The following is an 18,649-nucleotide window of genomic DNA, read 5'->3' as shown; positions in this document are numbered from 1 at the left end:
AGTTACATGTGCATACCTGTGCTGCTGATGCATGTTGGTTAGATAAGGTGCAGTTTTATGATGATTAAAAACACCTCTGGTTTGATGCTGTACTACTGGGTTCAGGGGAACTGGGATGTTTGAGCATTAATGCATTATAGAGCAGAGGGAGGACAGTTTCAAGAGAAGATAAATGAAAAAAAGACAGTGTTTTTTCTATCCCACCTCCTGGCACTCTTGCCCTCCAGCCTGTAGCCCTAAAACAGTCAATTGTTGGAGCTGGTCTCTGACATGACACAGAAAGGGAAGGAGTCACATATACATCACATGCAGACATCATAAGAATATGCAACTGTTTGTTGTAGATCCAACTTGTATATTATAATAACAATGTTGTAGCTGCTTGAATATGGAACTAATGTGATCAACTAATAGTTGTGGGAAGCTGTTTCTCTTAAGCACATGACAGTCTTGTTAAACATCTGTCTATGCAATTTGGCTCATTTCAGTATTTGAAAGCAACTTTTTTTTCTAAAAATGTAGGGGACAAGGAAAAGTTGGGATTTCTGATAATAGTCTTGTTTAAACTTCTTTTCCCTAGGCCATGAATATTGTTACATCAGTGCTGCTTTTGTATGCAAAGGAAGAGGAAGCTTTTTGGCTGCTTGTGGCTTTGTGCGAGCGCATGTTGCCCGATTACTACAACACAAGAGTAGTTGGTATGTTAAAGGATATTTTGCTGAGCTCTAATCACTGAGCAGTTCAGGGCTAGTTTTCTAAACCACTGGAAGTCATGTTCAGTTTGCAGATTAAAGTCAGTTACGTTGAATGATAGTTGAATGGTGTGGGCCCTGCTTAGTATCTGGGGAACTGCTTCATATTGTATCTGAACACATTATTTCTGTATTTAATTTCAAGTCTATTAAATAGACATTTATTTATTTATTTATTATTTTATTTGTTTTATTTATAGTCCACCTTTCTCAGTGAGACTCAAGGCAGATTATGCGGTGTCAGTCAATGCAATCAATATGAGATTACAGCAATTTGGAACAAGGCCTGATGTATTAAACATAGAATTATTAAATAATGCAGGAAATTGTTATTACATAACTATACAAACAAAGCAGCAAGAGTAGGGAAATGTATACAGCAAAAATGTATGCATGTGTGTTTATTTATTAGATTTCTTAGTCACCACTCACCCTACGATCTCAAGGCGACTTTAACATTCAACAGGAACACTCAAGGCAGTTAACGAATATAAACATAAACGTACTATAAAATACAAAACTTAATTAACCAATCATTAATAAAACAAAACAGTACTAGCATTTCTAGTACAGGTGTCAACTAAGGGAGAAAACGTTTCACCTCCTCAAGCGCAAGGCAGAGTTGTGGTTCCTTGTCAAGGCTTGAGCTGTGAGGCGTGACAAGTGGAAATGCTCAGCTTTGATGGCAGTTCTTCCCAGGCATGGGAATGGAGTGGTAGCAAGGAGAGCAACTGGATGAGATCAAATGAAAAAGAGAGCTCAAATCACCCCCTTATTTTTTTGTGAGAACCTTCTTCACTTCAGAAGGCAGGGAGGCACACAAGCTGTAGCGGATATGACATTTAATTGATGAATGAAAGAACCCTGTCACTTCTGAGTGTCAAGAAACTTGCATCCCATTTAGGTTATACATTTCTAAATGGGCATCAGCCCAAATTTCACACTTGTCCGATACTGATTATATCCTGCAGGTGCCCTGGTGGATCAAGGCGTGTTTGAAGAATTGGCTCGGGATTACATTCCACAACTCTATGACTGTATGCAGGATTTGGGGGTCATCTCCACCATCTCTCTTTCCTGGTTCCTCACACTCTTCCTTAGTGTAATGCCCTTTGAAAGTGCTGTGGTGGTTGTGGACTGTTTCTTCTGTGAAGGCATAAAAGTGATATTCCAATTAGCGCTGGCTGTTCTGGATGCTAATGTGGACAAGCTGCTGAATTGTAAAGATGATGGTGAAGCTATGACAGTGCTCGGAAGGTATTTATTGAAAGCTTTGATATTTCTGAAACACCTTGTAAGTGTAATCCCACTTGTGTTACTGCCCTTGGCAAGTACATTGCACTTTCCCCTTTCAATCAGTCACGCTGAATTGTCAAAAGGTTTTGATAAAGAGAAAGGGTAGCCATTGAATGAAGAATTCTGACTCATCTGGTTCTGTCTTACTAATTGGCTCCCTACTAGCATTGGAAAAGAATACTGCTTGCAGCACAGTATTATTTGATTTCATTATAAGGAGCCATCTTATACTGAGTCAGGCATAGCTTTGTCAACCTTGACTTGCAGTGACTATTCAAACCTTTCTCAGCTCTGATAATAGAGGACTTGTATCTGGGGATACTAAGAATTACCTCATGCTTGCAAAGTGTGTGCATTACAGTATAGCCTCCATGCTGCTTATATATTGTGCAGAGTTTAATTGCAGGTTCAGTGAAAGTAGTAACTTGCACATGGTAGAATTGGAGAGAAATGGAAGAGAATGATGTATTTCTGATACACCTGATCAAAAGCAATGTTGGATTTTGTGGATTCTGGGTATCTGCCAGCGCAAGTTCTGTAACTTTATGCTGTGACTTAGAGGCATACCATCCTTAATTCCATCCACAGATTCCACCAACTTTCCTTCCTTCCTTCGTCTCCTCCCAGTAGGTAGACTGGCAAGCTATTATTTCTAGCCAACTCCTACATATAATATGAGCATAATGGTAAACACCTGCATTATAAGGTTCTAAGAATTGCTGAGGTAATGTATATGGAGGGCTCTTGGGAAGAGCTCTACACTGTATAAATACGGAGTTTTCAGTTTGGATTTTTTTAAACACTGAACATCTGGGGAGAGATGGTATGTACAGAACTTTTACACTTGGATTAATGTTACATGTTGCATGTGCCTGAATGAGTTTCATTTGACTTCTCTTGTCTTCCACAGGTATTTGGACAGTGTAACAAATAAGGACAGCACTTTGCCACCAATCCCTCACCTTCATTCATTGCTCAGTGATGATGTTGGGCCTTATCCTGAAGTGGATATCTTCAGACTCATCAAAACTTCTTATGAGGTACTATTGATAAAGATGTCAGCAGCTCTCAGTAGAAGATGAGTGAGGGAAAGCAATAACAAATTCCTGTAGGACCTGTTTGCACAGATCCTTGGCATACAGGAGCTAGGTAGGTGCACTGGAATGAACCTTACTTCAAGACCCTCCTCCTCCATACATGCAGATTTGACATGAGGTATACACAAGCACATCTTGTCTCCTGCAAAAAGGGAACAGCTAGATCCCACAGGTGGGGCAAATGCATTTATGGCCATGTAGAAGAACAGAGTCACAGGTGGCATTCATTTGTAATAAAGGGTACATAAGAGGCCGGTACTTAGTCCCATGTTTCACTGTTTGCAGGGGTCATTCTGAACTCATTAGCATAACTCATTAGCGTATGCCATGCCCCCTGCCATCACCAGAAGTGTGTCATTAGCATAATTGATTTGATCAGGCTTGAAATGGCCAGGATTCGGCTGCTGCCAGATGGGGGAGTGTTCCCCCACCTGGCAGTGGCCCAATTAGAGCCATTTTGGCCCCAATCCAGGCCGGAAAGGGCCCAAAATGGCCATTTTGGGCATGTTTTGGCCTGGTTTTGGACCAAAATGGCCCAGTTCGGGTTGGGGCCAGGCAGGGGCACCAACCCAATCCTGGCAGTTTTGGCCCTGATCCTGGCTGAAATGAGCCCCAAATGGCCAAAAATGGACTTTGGGGCCCATTCAGACCCGGATCAGGACTGAAACAGACCAGATCAGTGCTGGGCAGGGGAGGGTTCCCCCACCCGGCACCGGCCCAATCCTGGCCATTCTGGCTCTGATCCCAGTGGAAATGGTCCCAAAAGGGCCGAAAGTGGCCATTTGGGGCTTGTTTGGGCCTGGATCCCGGCTGTTTCGGGCCCAATCTGGGCCGTTTCAGCCCCAATCCAGGCCGAAACGGGGCCAAAAGTGACCATTTTGGGCCTGGATCGGGGCCGAAATGGCCCAGATTGGGTGGGTGCCGGGCAGAGGAAGGTTCCCCTGCCCAGCACCGACCTGATCCAGGCCGTTTTGGCCCCAGTCGAGGCCGAAACGCCCCAAAATGGCCGAAAGTCAGGTAGGTGGGGCCACCTGACACGTGACCTGTTGGGGAAACTGCCAGACTGATTCTCCCTCAAAATGAGCCCGGACTGCTTGTAGATCTTACGTATCTTGTGTGACACAAGCCCTATGATTCTTCCTAGAAAGTGTTAGATCAGAATGTGTAGTAGTGTGGGCCCTTGTCAAGTGTGTCACATTAGTTTCCTTCTGTCTTCCTCATTTTATGCTAAAAGCTGTATAATAATAATGACATAAGTTTAAAAGATGTGTTATGTTATCTGTCTTGTTCAGAAGCGTCTATAAAAGCAGATCTAAGTTTGGCATGGGTGTATGCACATATGCAAGATTAATTATGTGTAAAGAACTACATGCAATATTCATGTGAGTGGAATGTTAATGAACTGTCAGCGACTTCCCTGATTATGGGAACACTGTGCTGGTCTCTGAAATCATGAAAATTTTTGCTTCAAATAGCCATGCTCTCTGAGGAAATGTATTATACCCTTTGCTAATGTGAGACACCCAGCCAACCTCCACTGGCATAAACAAATGTAATGTAAGCAACCCTTCCAGTGTCTGCACTGCCTGCATTGTGTGTCTGCATGTGTCTTTATTTTTAGCAGGATGCAATACAAAAATTTTAGATATATCCAAGTTGACTATTTACAGATTTAAGCACACAGGTAAGCCTGTAATTCCACCAATTTCTGTGATTCTTAAGTGAGTCTAATATTCTTGATATTGCATCCCTAAATTTGCACTTTTTGTTCTCCATCTCCCTTTCACTGAGCATAGCCAGATACAAAAGCTTTGTCCATTATAAAAATCTTCTCTAGAGAACATAGATTCTGCATAAAAATTGAATGATATTTTCCTCTTTTCCCCTTTAGAAATTTGGAAGCATTCGAGCAGATTTGATTGAACAAATGAGATTCAAGCAGAGATTGAAGGTGATCCAGACACTTGAAGACACTACAAAACGTAATGTGGTAAGTTTCTGGAGTGCTTTTCCAACCATTTTGAGTTTTGAAGCACAGGTCTTTTCCAAACTCTTTGTCCTTTTATATTTTGTAAGGTACGGACCATAGTGACTGAGACCTCCTTTACTATAGATGAGCTCGAGGAACTCTATGCCCTTTTCAAGGTAAATTTGAGATACCTGTTTAGTTCCTGATTTGTCCAGTGGCATTGCAAGTACTTATTTTGTTACTATCAAAAGCAAATAAAAACTGTTCATTTGATGAAGAAGGTAAAGTTTAAAACTGTGCTTGAGTAACTGGACAGAGAATCTTTTGACCTATAAAGCAGGAGCAACTATTTATATTTCATAGGATGCTAAGTGTATTGTGACTATGGAATTGTAATGCCAAATTAAAGTGAATGTAGTGCTGTGGGAAATAAAACTAACCATATAATTCCCATGAACCAATACTTTTCATGTTCATAATTGATCAAATAAAACCTTGCACACTTATTCTTTGCCTGCAAAATCACTATAGTTTCAGTTGTGAAGTAGGCTGTCCAGTAGTAGAAAAGTGAACAGTTGAAACCCAAGGGCTGTAATGCTGAGGACATTTTCCTTGGTGTAAGACATTAAATAACATAGGACTTACTTCTGAATAGACCTGCTTAGGCTTGCTTCCTGGGTCCATCACATTGAATAGGAGATGCAGCCCTCCTTTAAACCCTAGAGCCTGGAACATAAGAGTATCTAGCAGTCTGTACAAATACAAACACTCATAAACAGTTTCTACCAATGCAAATCGTTAAATGTTTCTGTGTAGATATTTCCACAGTTGCCCATCGCTCCCTTGACTGCTGCTTAGTAGTGGCGGGGGTGCAGGTGTACCTCATGTCTTCATGCTAACTGCGAGCCTGAACTGCAGTCTAGCACGTCTAAAAGTATACATCCACAACTGTTTATGACATAGTATTCTGTAACTGGAAAACATTGTCTGCAGTCTTTCACTTTGGGTGTTCTACATAGAGGACCGTATTTATTTATTTACAAGTGGGGAACCTGGATGGACTTGCGGGAGACATCTCATTTCCCCCTCCCCAACCATGTCCACTTCCCTTCTCTGCCCCTGATAGTCTCTCCCGTTTTCCTGCTTTCTTCTCTCCTTCCCACCTACTTTTGTCTGCCCCCATCTTTACCTTCCCCCTCCCCAGCTTCTCCCTCTATGGTCCAGTTGTGTGGTGCTGGCTGAGTCAGACTCAGTCGCATGGTGGCAAATCTGCAAGGACTTCGGGAGGTTACTTAACTTTTCTCTGTACCCCCTTCTCCACACTGTTTCTTCTTTCCGTTCTCCTGGCAACCTCCATATGCTCATCTTGCTTTGTGTCCTTCTTTCTTTCAAACCCACTAAACAACTTATCTTTTACTTGTCCATCTTCATCTATATTTATTAATTTGCTTCATTTACATAATGCCTTTCTCCACACTGAGGACCCAAAGCTGCTTACATCTTTCTCCTTGCCCCCTTATTATCCTCACAACAAACCAGAGAGGTAGGTTAGGCTGGGAGTATGTGACTAGATCTAAGTCACCCAGTGAACTTCCACAGCAGAGTGGTGATTCCAACCTGGATCTCCCATATCCTACTCTGAAACTCTTAACCACTACAATTCACTAGTGTGTGTGGGGGGGGGGGGGGCGCTGCTGTTGAACCATAGCAAGCAGCCGGGCCTGGGTGCGTCATGCCAGTCATATATGTGGCATCAAGTCATCTGGTGGTTGCTTCTGGGCCTGGCCCCAGCAAGTCCTCCCTCAAAGGCTCATACAACACTGGAAAGGGCCCTGCCCCCTCTTCCTACCTTGTACTGACAGAAACCAAGCCTGGAACACTGTTATGGTTGCCTGGCAACAACCATTGAGTCTTAAAGCTACAGGAGCTCCTTTTATCATTTTGGGTTTTTTTAACCTGCCCAATGTATATAATAACCTGCCCAATATATATTCGAGTTTTTTTTAACTTGGCCAATGTAGATTTAGAGTTCAGATTTTTCTGCAAACCTGGGGCATTTTTCATATGTAGGAAGATCTGTCTTGTCCATTTATGACTCCAGTCTCCAGATTTAAGGATCCACATCATGTGATCCTCTGGGTCAAAAGCAGCTGAAAGACCCAAGAAGTGCCATAAATCATGGGTGCTGCTGCTGGACTTGAAACGATGCTTGTAATAGAATTAACTGCTTTTGCCTTGGTTTTCTTCAGGCGGAGCATCTGACAAGCTGCTACTGGGGAGGCACAAGCAATGCTGTTGACCGCCATGACCCAAGTTTGCCCTATTTAGAACAGTATCGCATTGACTTTGAGCAGTTCAAAGGAATGTTTGCTCTCCTTTTTCCTTGGGCCTGTGGAACTCACTCTGATATTTTGGCTGCACGTTTGTTCAGATTATTGGATGAAAATGGAGATTCATTAATCAACTTTCGGGAATTTGTTTCTGGGCTAAGTAAGGAGAATGTATGACACAAGCCTTAAAAAAAAAAAAACCAAGCCCTTCATGCATGGTCTGCCAAGGTCAAGTCTCTTCCTTATCCTTTAACTCTGAAATCTATGGTTTGGAATGCAGGATTTTGCATTTTAAAAGTCTGCACCATTTGTGTTCTGATCACTTTGATGTGATTATATCTGTCACATTTGCCATAATGAAAAATGAGCTATATATATTTCTTCTCTAAGCAATTATATGTATTGGAAGCAGTTTACTTTTTCAAGAAGGAAGACACTTGAGGTTAGTTTAAAAATTTCATTCCATAAACCAGGTAACATTTGAATTGGATTCAATGAAATAGTGCTCAAATATTTTGTTGTTGACACTTTTAAGTGGTCACATTTTGTGAGAAGTTTCTTACGAGCAAGTTTTCCTGGGCCATGTCCATTTTATCTAATTCATATGATGCTCTGATATGGTCTAAGATTTGCACAGGAATATGATGTTGGTACATGTTGCAGAGATGAAGATTTAAACATATTACTATATCTATGTGCTCTCTCTCTCTCTCTCTCTCTCTCTCTCTCTCTCTCTCTCTCCTAAATATGTTCAGGAGAGATCTGAGAATCTAATTTCTTATTTGGGTGTGTTGAAAAAAAGATGGGCAATTGTCTTTTTACATGTAAAAGGTTTATTTTAAAACATAGTTAGAATGCACAAGCAAGGGGAACCATATTCTGCCTCTGCCATTCCATGGTGGTTTCCCGCCCCCCGCCCCTACTCCCAGCCTGGCTCTGATACTAGCTGGAAGAAAAATGCTGGAATCAACAAAGCTCTGTAGCACAAGATGAGGATACTGCAGTATTTCAGGGTTCCTCTTATTGTATGTATTTTTGTTTGAAAATAGACAACAAACATAGCCCAGAAAAAGGAAAAAAATCTCACTCGCATGCCTGTGTTCTTACACCTTTCTGTGCTTGCTTCTCCAAGTCTAAAATTTAATTACATATAAAATGGACTTTTAACCTCATCTGAAATTTATGGTAGATCCCATGGGTGAAGGATACAGACTCTGAGAATGTCCTCACCATTGAATGGAAAACAAAAGAAGACACATTTGTTTCTCATCAAAACCAATGGAAACCAAAAACTAAACTAATAACTTTAACTCCATCATAAAAATCCACATCATTTTTTAAAAACTAAAATGAACCAAATATGAAAATGAAACAAAAAATTATCTGCATATCCCTAAAATGTATAGCTGAGCTTGGGAGCAAAAAAGAAGTATTTTTCTTAGACGGGTTTCAGAGCAATGTCAAAAACAGTGTATTTTTTAAAAATATGGAAAGTAGGCTGCAATTTTACAAATAAATGACAGATATGCAATTGTGACACATCATGAAATCGACACAAATATCATTTTTAAAATTCTTAAAAGTAAGAATTTTGGGGCCCTTTAGGCTACTTCATTTGTAATATGAGTTTTTTTACAATTGGGTCATGCAATCTTAAATTATATTATGAGGCCACATAACCAATAAATTACTTTTCTATTTTTTCTTTCTGTTGGAAATTTATGGAAATAATAGGACTAATATTTTTATTTTTAAAGCCGCTTTTCTGCCCTCGGAGCATTCAAGATAGCTTACAATACGTAAAAACAAATGATGATAATAAATAACGTAAAACAATATTAATACTAAAAACCCAGCAATAAATAGCAGCAATACGAAGTCCAAATCATAAAAGCAAGTATCAGAAACAATTAAAAGAAAAGACAATCATCAGAGGCTTAAGTTACAGAATCTTTATTAAGATTCTGATTGAAGATTAATTTTCTGATGTTTGAACAATTGTGTTGCAGAGATTTCATCAGTTAGTAATGTTGATACAGTGGCTGTAACCTCTTCTAGGTGCAGCATGCCATGGAGATCTTACTGAGAAGCTGAAGCTGCTGTATAAAATGCATGTTTTGCCTGGTGAGTAGCAGGGCTGTTGTAGATATTCATAATGAGACTAGTGAGGCATTTGCTCTTTTCTTGGTCTGCTACCACCAATGTGTGTGTGTTCCTGTTCTCACATACTTGGGATTGCCAAACTCCAGATGGGGCCTAGAGATCTCTCAGAATTACAGTTGATCTCCAAATGACAGATTAGTTCCCCTGGAGAAAATGGCTGCTTCGGAGGGTGAACTTTAATGGCATTATATCCTACTGTGGACCCTTCCCTCTTGAAACCTGCCCTCCCAAGGCTTTACCCTGAAGTCTCCAGGAATTACCTAACCCAGAGTTGGCAACTTTGAGGAGTGAGGAACAGATGAGAGGTGTGGGGAATCACTGTGAGGTGTAGCCAAAATCCTGTGCTTATGCCAGAAAGATATGTGTCACAAGCACACCATCCTGTTGCTGTGGGAGTGCTTAAGGGACAAATGTGAAATCCTCCCAAGATGCATGATCACCATTTCTTCTGAAAGGGGTGATATATGGATGTTTCAGCCTCAGGCAATATACCAAAGCGGAAACATCTTTGTGTTGCCTCTTTCAGAAGAAACTATGATAGTGCAGATCTGGAGGATTGTGTGTAGTGCATTTGCTCATACACATCGTCACAGCACCAGTGGTTTTTCCCAGTGCTAAGTAAGTATTCATCTTCGTTCTTCTGTGCCTCCACACATGGGGACTGCGCAGGCGCAGGCCAGCCGCCGGAGAATTTTCTAGAGCTTCCATGGCTCCGAAGGGGCCGTTTGTCGCGCGCCTCAGCGACCGTCTTCCCGCCCAAACGGTCACGTGATCCTCCAGCGACCAACGGCCCCTTCCCTCAGTTCTCTTCTTGCCGCCGCTTGGAGAGAACGTGAGCTTCGTTGCTCTGTGCTTTTGTGCTTCGTGCTTTACTCTAACTGATTGCTTGGCTTTTGACTTCGGACTTCGTGACCTCGACTATTCTTTGGATCTCGCTTTGGACTTTGACGTGGACTCGGTAATTTGACTCGGACTGTTTTTGACCCTTCTTTCGCGTGCCCCTGAAGATGGCCTCTACGGCTCTCTTCAAGCATTGCCTAAAATGCCGCACTAAGATGGCCAAATCCGATGGCCATGATTTGTGCCTTTTTTGCTTGGGGGAGACCCACAATGTCTCGGCCTGTAGGATCTGCCAGGGTTTCACCAGCAAGGCCCGGCAGGATCGCAAGGCTCGGCTAAATTCCTCGCTGTGGCAGAAGGTCATGTCGGAGGGAACCCCGTTACGTCCGTCCAAGGCCGGCCCTAGCCCCTCTGCCGAACGGCAATCAAGAGCTGGCTCAGTGGCCTCCGCGAGGTCGGGGTCGAAACCGCTTCCCCCGAGTGCCTCGGCGTCGAGAGCGGCCTCTCCAGCGCAGGGACCGGTGCGGCCGCCCCGTAGCGCGTCATCTACCAGGTCGGATCCGAGACCAGCTTCGGAACCGAGGGTCCTGGTACCGAGTCCCCGGTCGGAACCGACGACCGGTTCGATCCCGATCAAGGCGAAGAGGTCGAAGCCGAGGTCCCCTTCGAAGGCGAGGAGCGCGTCGGTTCCGAGGTCTTCTTCGGAACCAGCGAAGAAGAAGAAGAAGAAGACCAAGCATCACCGGTCGCCGCGTCCCGCTCCTCAGGAGGAGGTCATCGTGCTTCCTCACACGCCTTCCCCTCATCTGGGCTCCCCGGAGCCAGAAGACATCTCCGTGCCGGTGCCGGATCCGATGGCCTTCGAGACGGTGCCCGCAGAATTCTCGTCGGGGCCGGAGCCGAGCCCGCGCCGTCGGAGCCGACCATCGCTTCCCCTTCGGTCGCCGAGGCTGGAACCGAGCCCGTCCCCTCGTCGGAGCCGTCCGTCGCCTGCCCGTCCGTCTCTACCTCCGGTCGGTCGTGAGCGGCGTGGTTCCGGGGACAGTGTCCGATCAGTCCGGTCCGCTGCGTCCCGGCATCGACAGGCTTCCTACCTCCCCTCGCCATACCGTTGCCAATGGGAGGGGGCACCTGCGGGCTTCTCCGTGTCGGAACCGAGGCCTTCGACATCGAGGTCGGCGTGGGCTCCCCCTCCGCTCCCGGTTCCGGAATCCCAGCTCGGTTCCGATGAGGAGGAAGTGGGGAGCTTTGGCGGCTACCAGTCGGAGTCCTGGTCCGAACCATCGCCGGCTGAGGAGCTAGTGCCATCGGCGGACTCGCCATTCGAGGACCTCCGCATCTACGCCGACCAGATGGCTAGGATGGCCAAGGCTCTCGAGATGGACATCTCTTCGGCAGTCCCCCAGACCAAGGACAAGCTCCTCAAACGTATTTACGGGGACAATCCGGCGTACGTTGGCTTCCCCATGCTCGAGGGTATTGAGGAGATTGTGGAGAAGGTGTGGCAGGTGCCCTGTGATCAACCTCCAACATCCAAGCGCATCGAGCAGCTTTACAAGATCAAGCAGGGCACCTGGCCGGCGTTGGTGAAGCACCCTCCACCTTCCTCCTTGGTCACAGAGGAGTTCAACCCCCGACGATCGGGTCACTCCTCGGTGCCTGCCGATAAAGAGGGCAAGAAGCTGGATGCCATGGGCAGGCGCCAGTACATTGTAGCTTCGCTGGGTCTGAGGATTGCCAACTACCAGACCATCATGGCAGGGTACCAGCTGTACCTCTGGGAGAAGTTGGCATCCTATACCCGAGACCTCCCTCCTGAGCAGAAGGCTGTGGTGTCCCTGCTGCAGACGGAGGCTGTGAGGCTGTCTAAGCAGCAGATGAACGCTGGGAGCCACGCTGCTGACACTGCTGCTAGAGGGATGGCGTCGGCGGTGGTCCTCAGGCGCCACTCTTGGTTGCGGTCGACGGCCCTGTCCCAAGAGGTGCGTTCCAGGGTGGAGAGCATGCCCTTTGAAGGGGACTCGCTGTTCTCCAAGTCCACCGACGAGACCCTGAAGAAGAAAAAGGAGGACAGACAGACGGCGCGGTCTTTGGGTCTGGCTCCAGCGGACAAGCCCTCCTCCAGGTCACGGTACGCTCCCCGGTCTGGCCCTTACCATTACCAGGGCAGATACCAGCAACAGCGGCCGGGCTACCAGCAGTATCCTGCCTACCAGCAGCGGCCTTACCCTCCCGCACAACAGCAGAGGAGGCGTCGGCCCTTCAAGCCTCGTCAGGCACAGCAACCGGCCCAGCAGAAAGATCAGCAGGGCGCCGGGAGGCAGTACTGACGGGTCGCGCCAGCCGTATCCCCGAACTTTTCGGACAGACTTAGTCCACTCCTCTCTGAGTGGGAGTCAATAACATCTGACTCATGGGTCTTAACTATTGTTGAACTGGGATACGGGCTGGAGTTTGTTGAGCTGCCTAGATGCAGTTCACCCCTGACAGCTGTCAATAACACTATGGCCGAGCTGGATGCGGAGATCGTGTCGCTCTTGGCCAAGGGTGCTGTGGAGGAATTGCCCTATGAGGACTCTGTGAAGGGTTTCTTCTCTAGGTTCTTCCTGGTCCCTAAGAAGGATAGGGGCTTACGTCCCATTTTAGATCTGAGGGGCCTTAATGCCTTCCTCAAGGTGACCAAGTTCAAAATGGTAACGTTGGCGGCTGTGATCGCCTTGCTTAAACAGGGGGATTGGTTTGCGGTTCTTGACTTAAAGGACGCATACTTTCACGTGGGGATACGGGAGGAGCACAGGAAATACCTGAGCTTTGTTTACCGGCAAAGGGTTTTCCGGTATAAGGTGCTCCCCTTTGGCCTGTCCACTGCCCCACGAGTGTTCACTAAATGTGTGGCCCCTGTGGTTTCCTTCCTACGGGAGGAAGGCTGTACCATCTTTCCGTACCTCGATGACTGGCTCATCGTGGCTGAATCGGAGTCTAGGCTGGTGCAGGACATTGACTTGGTACTTAGCACTTGCCAACGCCTGGGGCTCCTGGTGAACTTTGAGAAATCCAAACTGGTGCCCAACTGCAAAGTGTCCTACATTGGTGCACTTTTAGACTCTGTGGAGGGTAAGGCTCTGCTCCCTTTGGAGAGGGCTCGGTCCCTAAGGGGTCTAGTGTCCATGTTTAGAAGGAACCGTTTCCAGTCTGTGCGCACTATCCAGTGCTTACTAGGGCATATGGCAGCGGCCACCTCTGTGGTGCCTTTTGCTAGGCTGCGTATGCGCCCGCTCCAGAACTGGTTTGTGCGGAGGTACGATGCTCTGCTGCACCCTCCGTCCCTCAAATTCTCTATCCCGAGGGTCATCCTCTCCTCCTTGGACTGGTGGCTGTCTGATGACAACTTGTTTAAAGGAATCCCCTTTGGGTATCAACACCATGACATCACGGTTACCACTGATGCCTCTCTGTTGGGATGGGGGGCTTACTGTGGTGATGTGTCTGTGCAGGATGTCTGGTCTGACAGGGAAAAGACCCTCCATATCAATGTGCTTGAACTAAGGGCCATTCGTTTCGCACTTGTGTCTCTTACAGCACTACTGAGAGATCGTCAGGTCTTGGTGCAGACGGACAACACGACTGCCATGTACTACGTGAATCAGCAGGGGGGCACAGTGTCCATGGCCCTGTGCCGGGAAGCCACACTCACTTGGCAGTGGGCTATCAAGAACGGCGTGTCGCTCCGTGCTATACACGTGGCTGGGTCAGACAATGCCCGGGCAGATGCCCTCAGCAGGGTCCCTTTGCTGGACCACGAGTGGGAACTGAACGTAGAGTGCGTTGGGCCGATCTTCCAGATGTGGGGTCATCCAGTGATAGACGTGTTCGCCACTGCGGCGACCACCAAGGCCCACACGTTCTGTTCCAGGGCAGGGAGCGACCCCCTCTCTATTGGGGATGCCTTCCAGTTTACGTGGACGCAGGGCTTGCACTACATGTTTCCTCCGTTCCCCTTGATTCCCAGGGTCCTGTGCAAGATAGAGGAGGACGGGACGGACTGCATCCTGGTGGCCCCCTTCTGGCCACGGCAGGTTTGGTTCCCGAAGCTCCTGCAGATGTCCCAACGGACGTATGTGAGTCTGCCCCCTCGGCAAGACCTTCTCCTAAACGGGAGCCTGGTCCACCACGATCCCAGGAAGCTGCACCTAACGGCTTGGCGGATCGTTCCTCCCCGATAGGCTTTACTGACGAGGTACAGAGGGTCCTCCTGAATGCTCGTCGGCCTTCCACTAGGCGCGCTTATGCGGCCAAGTGGCGCAGGTTTGAGCTTTGGGCACTTGCCAGAGGAGTGGTGCCCGACAGCAGTCCCTTGGGGGTTGTGTTCGAGTATTTGTGCCACTTGCGTGACCTGGGCTTGAAGGTGTCCTCCCTCAAGGTCCACCTGGCAGCGATATCAGCTGCTCACACCCGAGTTGAGGGGGCTACGGTGTTTTCTCACCCACGATCCCGCCAGTTCTTAAGGGCATGTACAATCTTTACCCACCTGTGTCGGCGCCAGTGCCTCAGTGGTCACTGTCTTTGGTGCTCTCACGTCTCATGTTGTCTCCATTTGAACCTATGGCTACATGCCCCTTGGATATGCTATCCTACAAGGTAGCATTCTTGGTGGCCGTCACATCGGCCAGAAGGGTCAGTGAGCTGTCTGCACTACGGTCCGACCCTCCCTTTCTTGTGTTTCATCCCAACAAGGTGGTCCTGCGTCCCTGCCTCGGGTTCCTGCCCAAGGTGGTGTCCGCCTTCCACCTCTCGCAGGATATCTCACTACCTGCATTCTTTCCTCAACCTTCCTCTAAGGGGGAAAAGGCCCTTCATTCCCTAGACTTGAAGAGGGCCCTAGCCTATTACCTGGATAGGACGAAGGAATTCCGCTCCTGTCCTCACCTGTTTGTATGTTTTGGGGCCAAGGACAAGGGTAACAGGGCTTCCTCACAGACCCTGTCTAGGTGGATTGTGGCGGCCATTAGCAAGGCCTATTCGCTGGCAGGGGTGGCTTGCCCGCTTCATGTCAGAGCCCACTCCACGCGGTCCCAGGCATCCTCTTCGGCACTCCTCAGGGGGGTGCCCCTGGTTAACATTTGTAAAGCAGCCACATGGTCCTCTGCAGACACCTTTGTCAGGCATTACGCCGTTGATGTCAATGCGGAGCAGGATGTATCTGTGGCCAAGGCTGTCTTACACTCCCTTTTTTCCTGAGGGAGTTTTGGAATGACTTTCTTGGCGTACCTGCTGGGTACCCTTGGTGAAAGTGTGTATATGTACCTGGGGGTGTGTATATATGTATATATTGAGTATTTATGTGTCCTTACACAGTTTTTTTTTTTTTACATAGATGTATATATGCATATCTATTTATTGTTGTTCTTGTTTGTTCAATAAAATTGTGTTGGACTTCACCCCCGCCTTCCTTATTGTGTGAAGCTTGGTACACTCCCATGTGTGGAGGCACAGAAGAACGAAGATGAAAACAGGGTTAACATACCTGTAACTTATGTTCATCGAGTTCTTCTGTGCTGACACACAACCCTCCCTCCTACCCCGCTGTGAACTCCAATGCACAATACTGTGATGGCTGTAACGGAAATTGGTGTTTTTGAGGTGTTATGGCTGAAGTGTGTTGGTCAAGCGGCGGCAAAGGAGAACTGAGGGAAGGGGCCGTTGGTCGCTGGAGGATCACGTGACCGTTTGGGCGGGAAGACGGTCGCTGAGGCGCGCGACAAACGGCCCCTTCGGAGCCATGGAAGCTCTAGAAAATTCTCCGGCGGCTGGCCTGCGCCTGCGCAGTCCCCATGTGTGTCAGCACAGAAGAACTCGATGAACATAAGTTACAGGTATGTTAACCCTGTTTTCTTCACAGCATCTAGTTATTGTAGGTGCCCCAAATGTGTATATAATTTTTTTCATAATTGAATAGATCCAAATGGATTGACTGATCTGACACATACGGGTACTTGAATCTTTTTTGCTTAGATCCATCCTCTGATCAGGAAGAGCCAGATTCTGCTTTTGAAGCAACTCAGTACTTCTTTGAAGACATCACTCCAGAGTGTACACATGGTATGAGACTTGATCGGAGTTACTTTGTACCTCTCACAAAGCTTCTGCTGTCCCCACATCCCAGAAATAGAATCTTGGGAAAGGGAACCTAACCTAACTTCTAATGACTAGAGCAGTGCCTCCATTAGATATCTTCGAGTACCATTAGGTTAATAGTATTGTATTTTATTTATTTATAAAGTTTTTACTCCCACCTCTCTGCCCCCAAAGGGCTGCCAAGGCAGCTATGACAAAAAAAGATATTAACATTTTTCCCACAGTTGTGGTCCATACACATTAAGCTGCTCAAGATAGTTTATGGAGAACAGATGGATTTATTGTAAAGTAAAATTCAGATGCTGTAAAACATAAATATCAAAATTACTGTTGTGGTCTGATTTATGCTAGGAAGTGTTAGGTGCTGCTTTATCTTGCATAACTAGAGAAATGGTAGAGTCCAGTGTTGGCTTATTTGCTGTACCACTGATGTTTCAGAAATAGTGAAAAGCAGATATGAATTTCTCTGGCTTTATTCAGCAAGTTGGAACTTTCGCTTCAACAACCTGAAGGGTCCAACTAATATTGTGTAAGAATTCTCCACAGAATTTGGAGGTCGTCTTCTAGAGGAATCTGTTCTTCAGTTGGTTCTCAGTGGCCAGCAGTGCTTGTCTCAGAGAGCCTGGCTGATACCAGCTTTTTCTACCTTGTGGTCACAGATGTACTTTTGTTGTGTATATACACGTTTCTGAAATGACATTAATTTCACTTTTCTGAATATTACTAGTTGTCGGCGTAGACAGCAAGAGCAAACAAGGATCAGATGAAGGGTTTGTTAGTGTGAGTGTGAAAACTGAGAAAGGTATGTTTTTTATCTTATCAAGGCTATTAATGGGGCAGGGACTGGGAGTACGAAATTCCCAAGGCACCAGTTGTAGGGTGAGGCCAATAAGCCAGGCAGTCCATGTGCCCCATTTTGCCTAATCTTGGGCTTCAACAACAGCAAGAATCCCTCCCCTAGGAGGTCATAATTACTAGTTTCAATAGCGCTTGCTTTTTTGAGTCAATCAAAGCGTTAAAATAAGCAGCTACAGATTATTGTAGGAATGTAGAGTTTGGTTCAGAATGTGGTTTCAAGTACTGAATTTTGGCTGATTTGGTGGAATCCTGCTATTCTGAATTAAAATACTGAATACGGAATTAATTTGATAAAATTTGGCCATTGTTTCCTATGGGGAAGTCCATTTGGGGCCTATCTGGTGGGCTGAGGGGATCATTTTAAAATCAAACTTCACCAAATGTTCTGGGTGCCTAGCCTACTCCTGTCTGTCCTGTAAAGACTCCTCAAGATTCATAAAGATTGGAGCCTGGAGGCCATTTCTATGAAGGTGCCCTCAGCCACATTTTTTCCTGTAGGGAAAAAAGTCAAAGTTGATTCCCACTGTAGAAACACACTGGACAAGACTGCCATGGCACACTCACTAGTGCAAGCTGAGCTCATCCCGGAGAGAGAGTCCAACAGAACCAATCTGAAGCAAGGGACACTCTTGTAACTTAGCCTAAAACAAAGTAAACTGAAGCAAGAAAATGCCTTATGCTTATGGCTGGGTACTCAAGGTTTTGTTTTGTGGTTTTCCCCCACTGGCTAGACCCAGTACCTGGTTGCTGTGAGTGACACTGGAGTAGGTTCTCTGCAAATTTGCTGACGTTTGGTTGAAAAATGACACCACCACCCCAGCCCATTGGATAGCCCCCGGATTGATTTTCTCATAGAAAACAATGGCTGAATTTTACCAAATTTCTGCTATAATACTGAACTTAACTAGAGAATCAATTTCGTATTCAGGGAATAGCTAATTTTTTTTCTGGTTCAGTATTCCGAGTTTGGATTTACCCATGAGGAGCACACTTATAAATTATTGTAGAGGCTTTTCTTCCTCTGTTTCCTTAAAAACGGCCTTCTCCCCTATTTTAAATGTATGGGTGTGGGAAATAGAAAATCCTTTTCCAGATACCTATGGGGGCTCTCAGAAGCCTTCATATCATTTTTTGATGTAGTGGTGAGGGAAATATTTTGAGGAAGTAACAATTACATCATTTCCCCTCTTCTGTGGAAAAAAATGATAT

The 18,649-nt window shown here is 46.2% G+C and overlaps 1 protein-coding gene across 1 annotated transcript in view; it reads left to right on the top strand.

The window, feature by feature from the left end:
• Nucleotides 1-18,649, top strand: part of TBC1D9 (TBC1 domain family member 9) — a 67,093-nt gene that overhangs the window by 45,125 nt on the left and 3,319 nt on the right. The window contains exons 11-19 of the mRNA XM_054989989.1: nucleotides 581-698; nucleotides 1,724-2,009; nucleotides 2,959-3,088; nucleotides 5,037-5,135; nucleotides 5,222-5,290; nucleotides 7,364-7,604; nucleotides 9,503-9,568; nucleotides 16,460-16,546; nucleotides 17,310-17,384. Coding sequence (XP_054845964.1) covers nucleotides 581-698; nucleotides 1,724-2,009; nucleotides 2,959-3,088; nucleotides 5,037-5,135; nucleotides 5,222-5,290; nucleotides 7,364-7,604; nucleotides 9,503-9,568; nucleotides 16,460-16,546; nucleotides 17,310-17,384 — 1,171 coding nt within the window. The remainder of the gene's footprint in view (nucleotides 1-580; nucleotides 699-1,723; nucleotides 2,010-2,958; nucleotides 3,089-5,036; nucleotides 5,136-5,221; nucleotides 5,291-7,363; nucleotides 7,605-9,502; nucleotides 9,569-16,459; nucleotides 16,547-17,309; nucleotides 17,385-18,649) is intronic.

This window comes from Eublepharis macularius, chromosome 10, assembly GCF_028583425.1.
Source record: "Eublepharis macularius isolate TG4126 chromosome 10, MPM_Emac_v1.0, whole genome shotgun sequence".
Classification (NCBI taxonomy): domain Eukaryota; kingdom Metazoa; phylum Chordata; class Lepidosauria; order Squamata; family Eublepharidae; genus Eublepharis; species Eublepharis macularius.
Note: the sequence above shows the minus strand (reverse complement) of the source record. Positions and strands in the feature narration are given on the sequence as shown.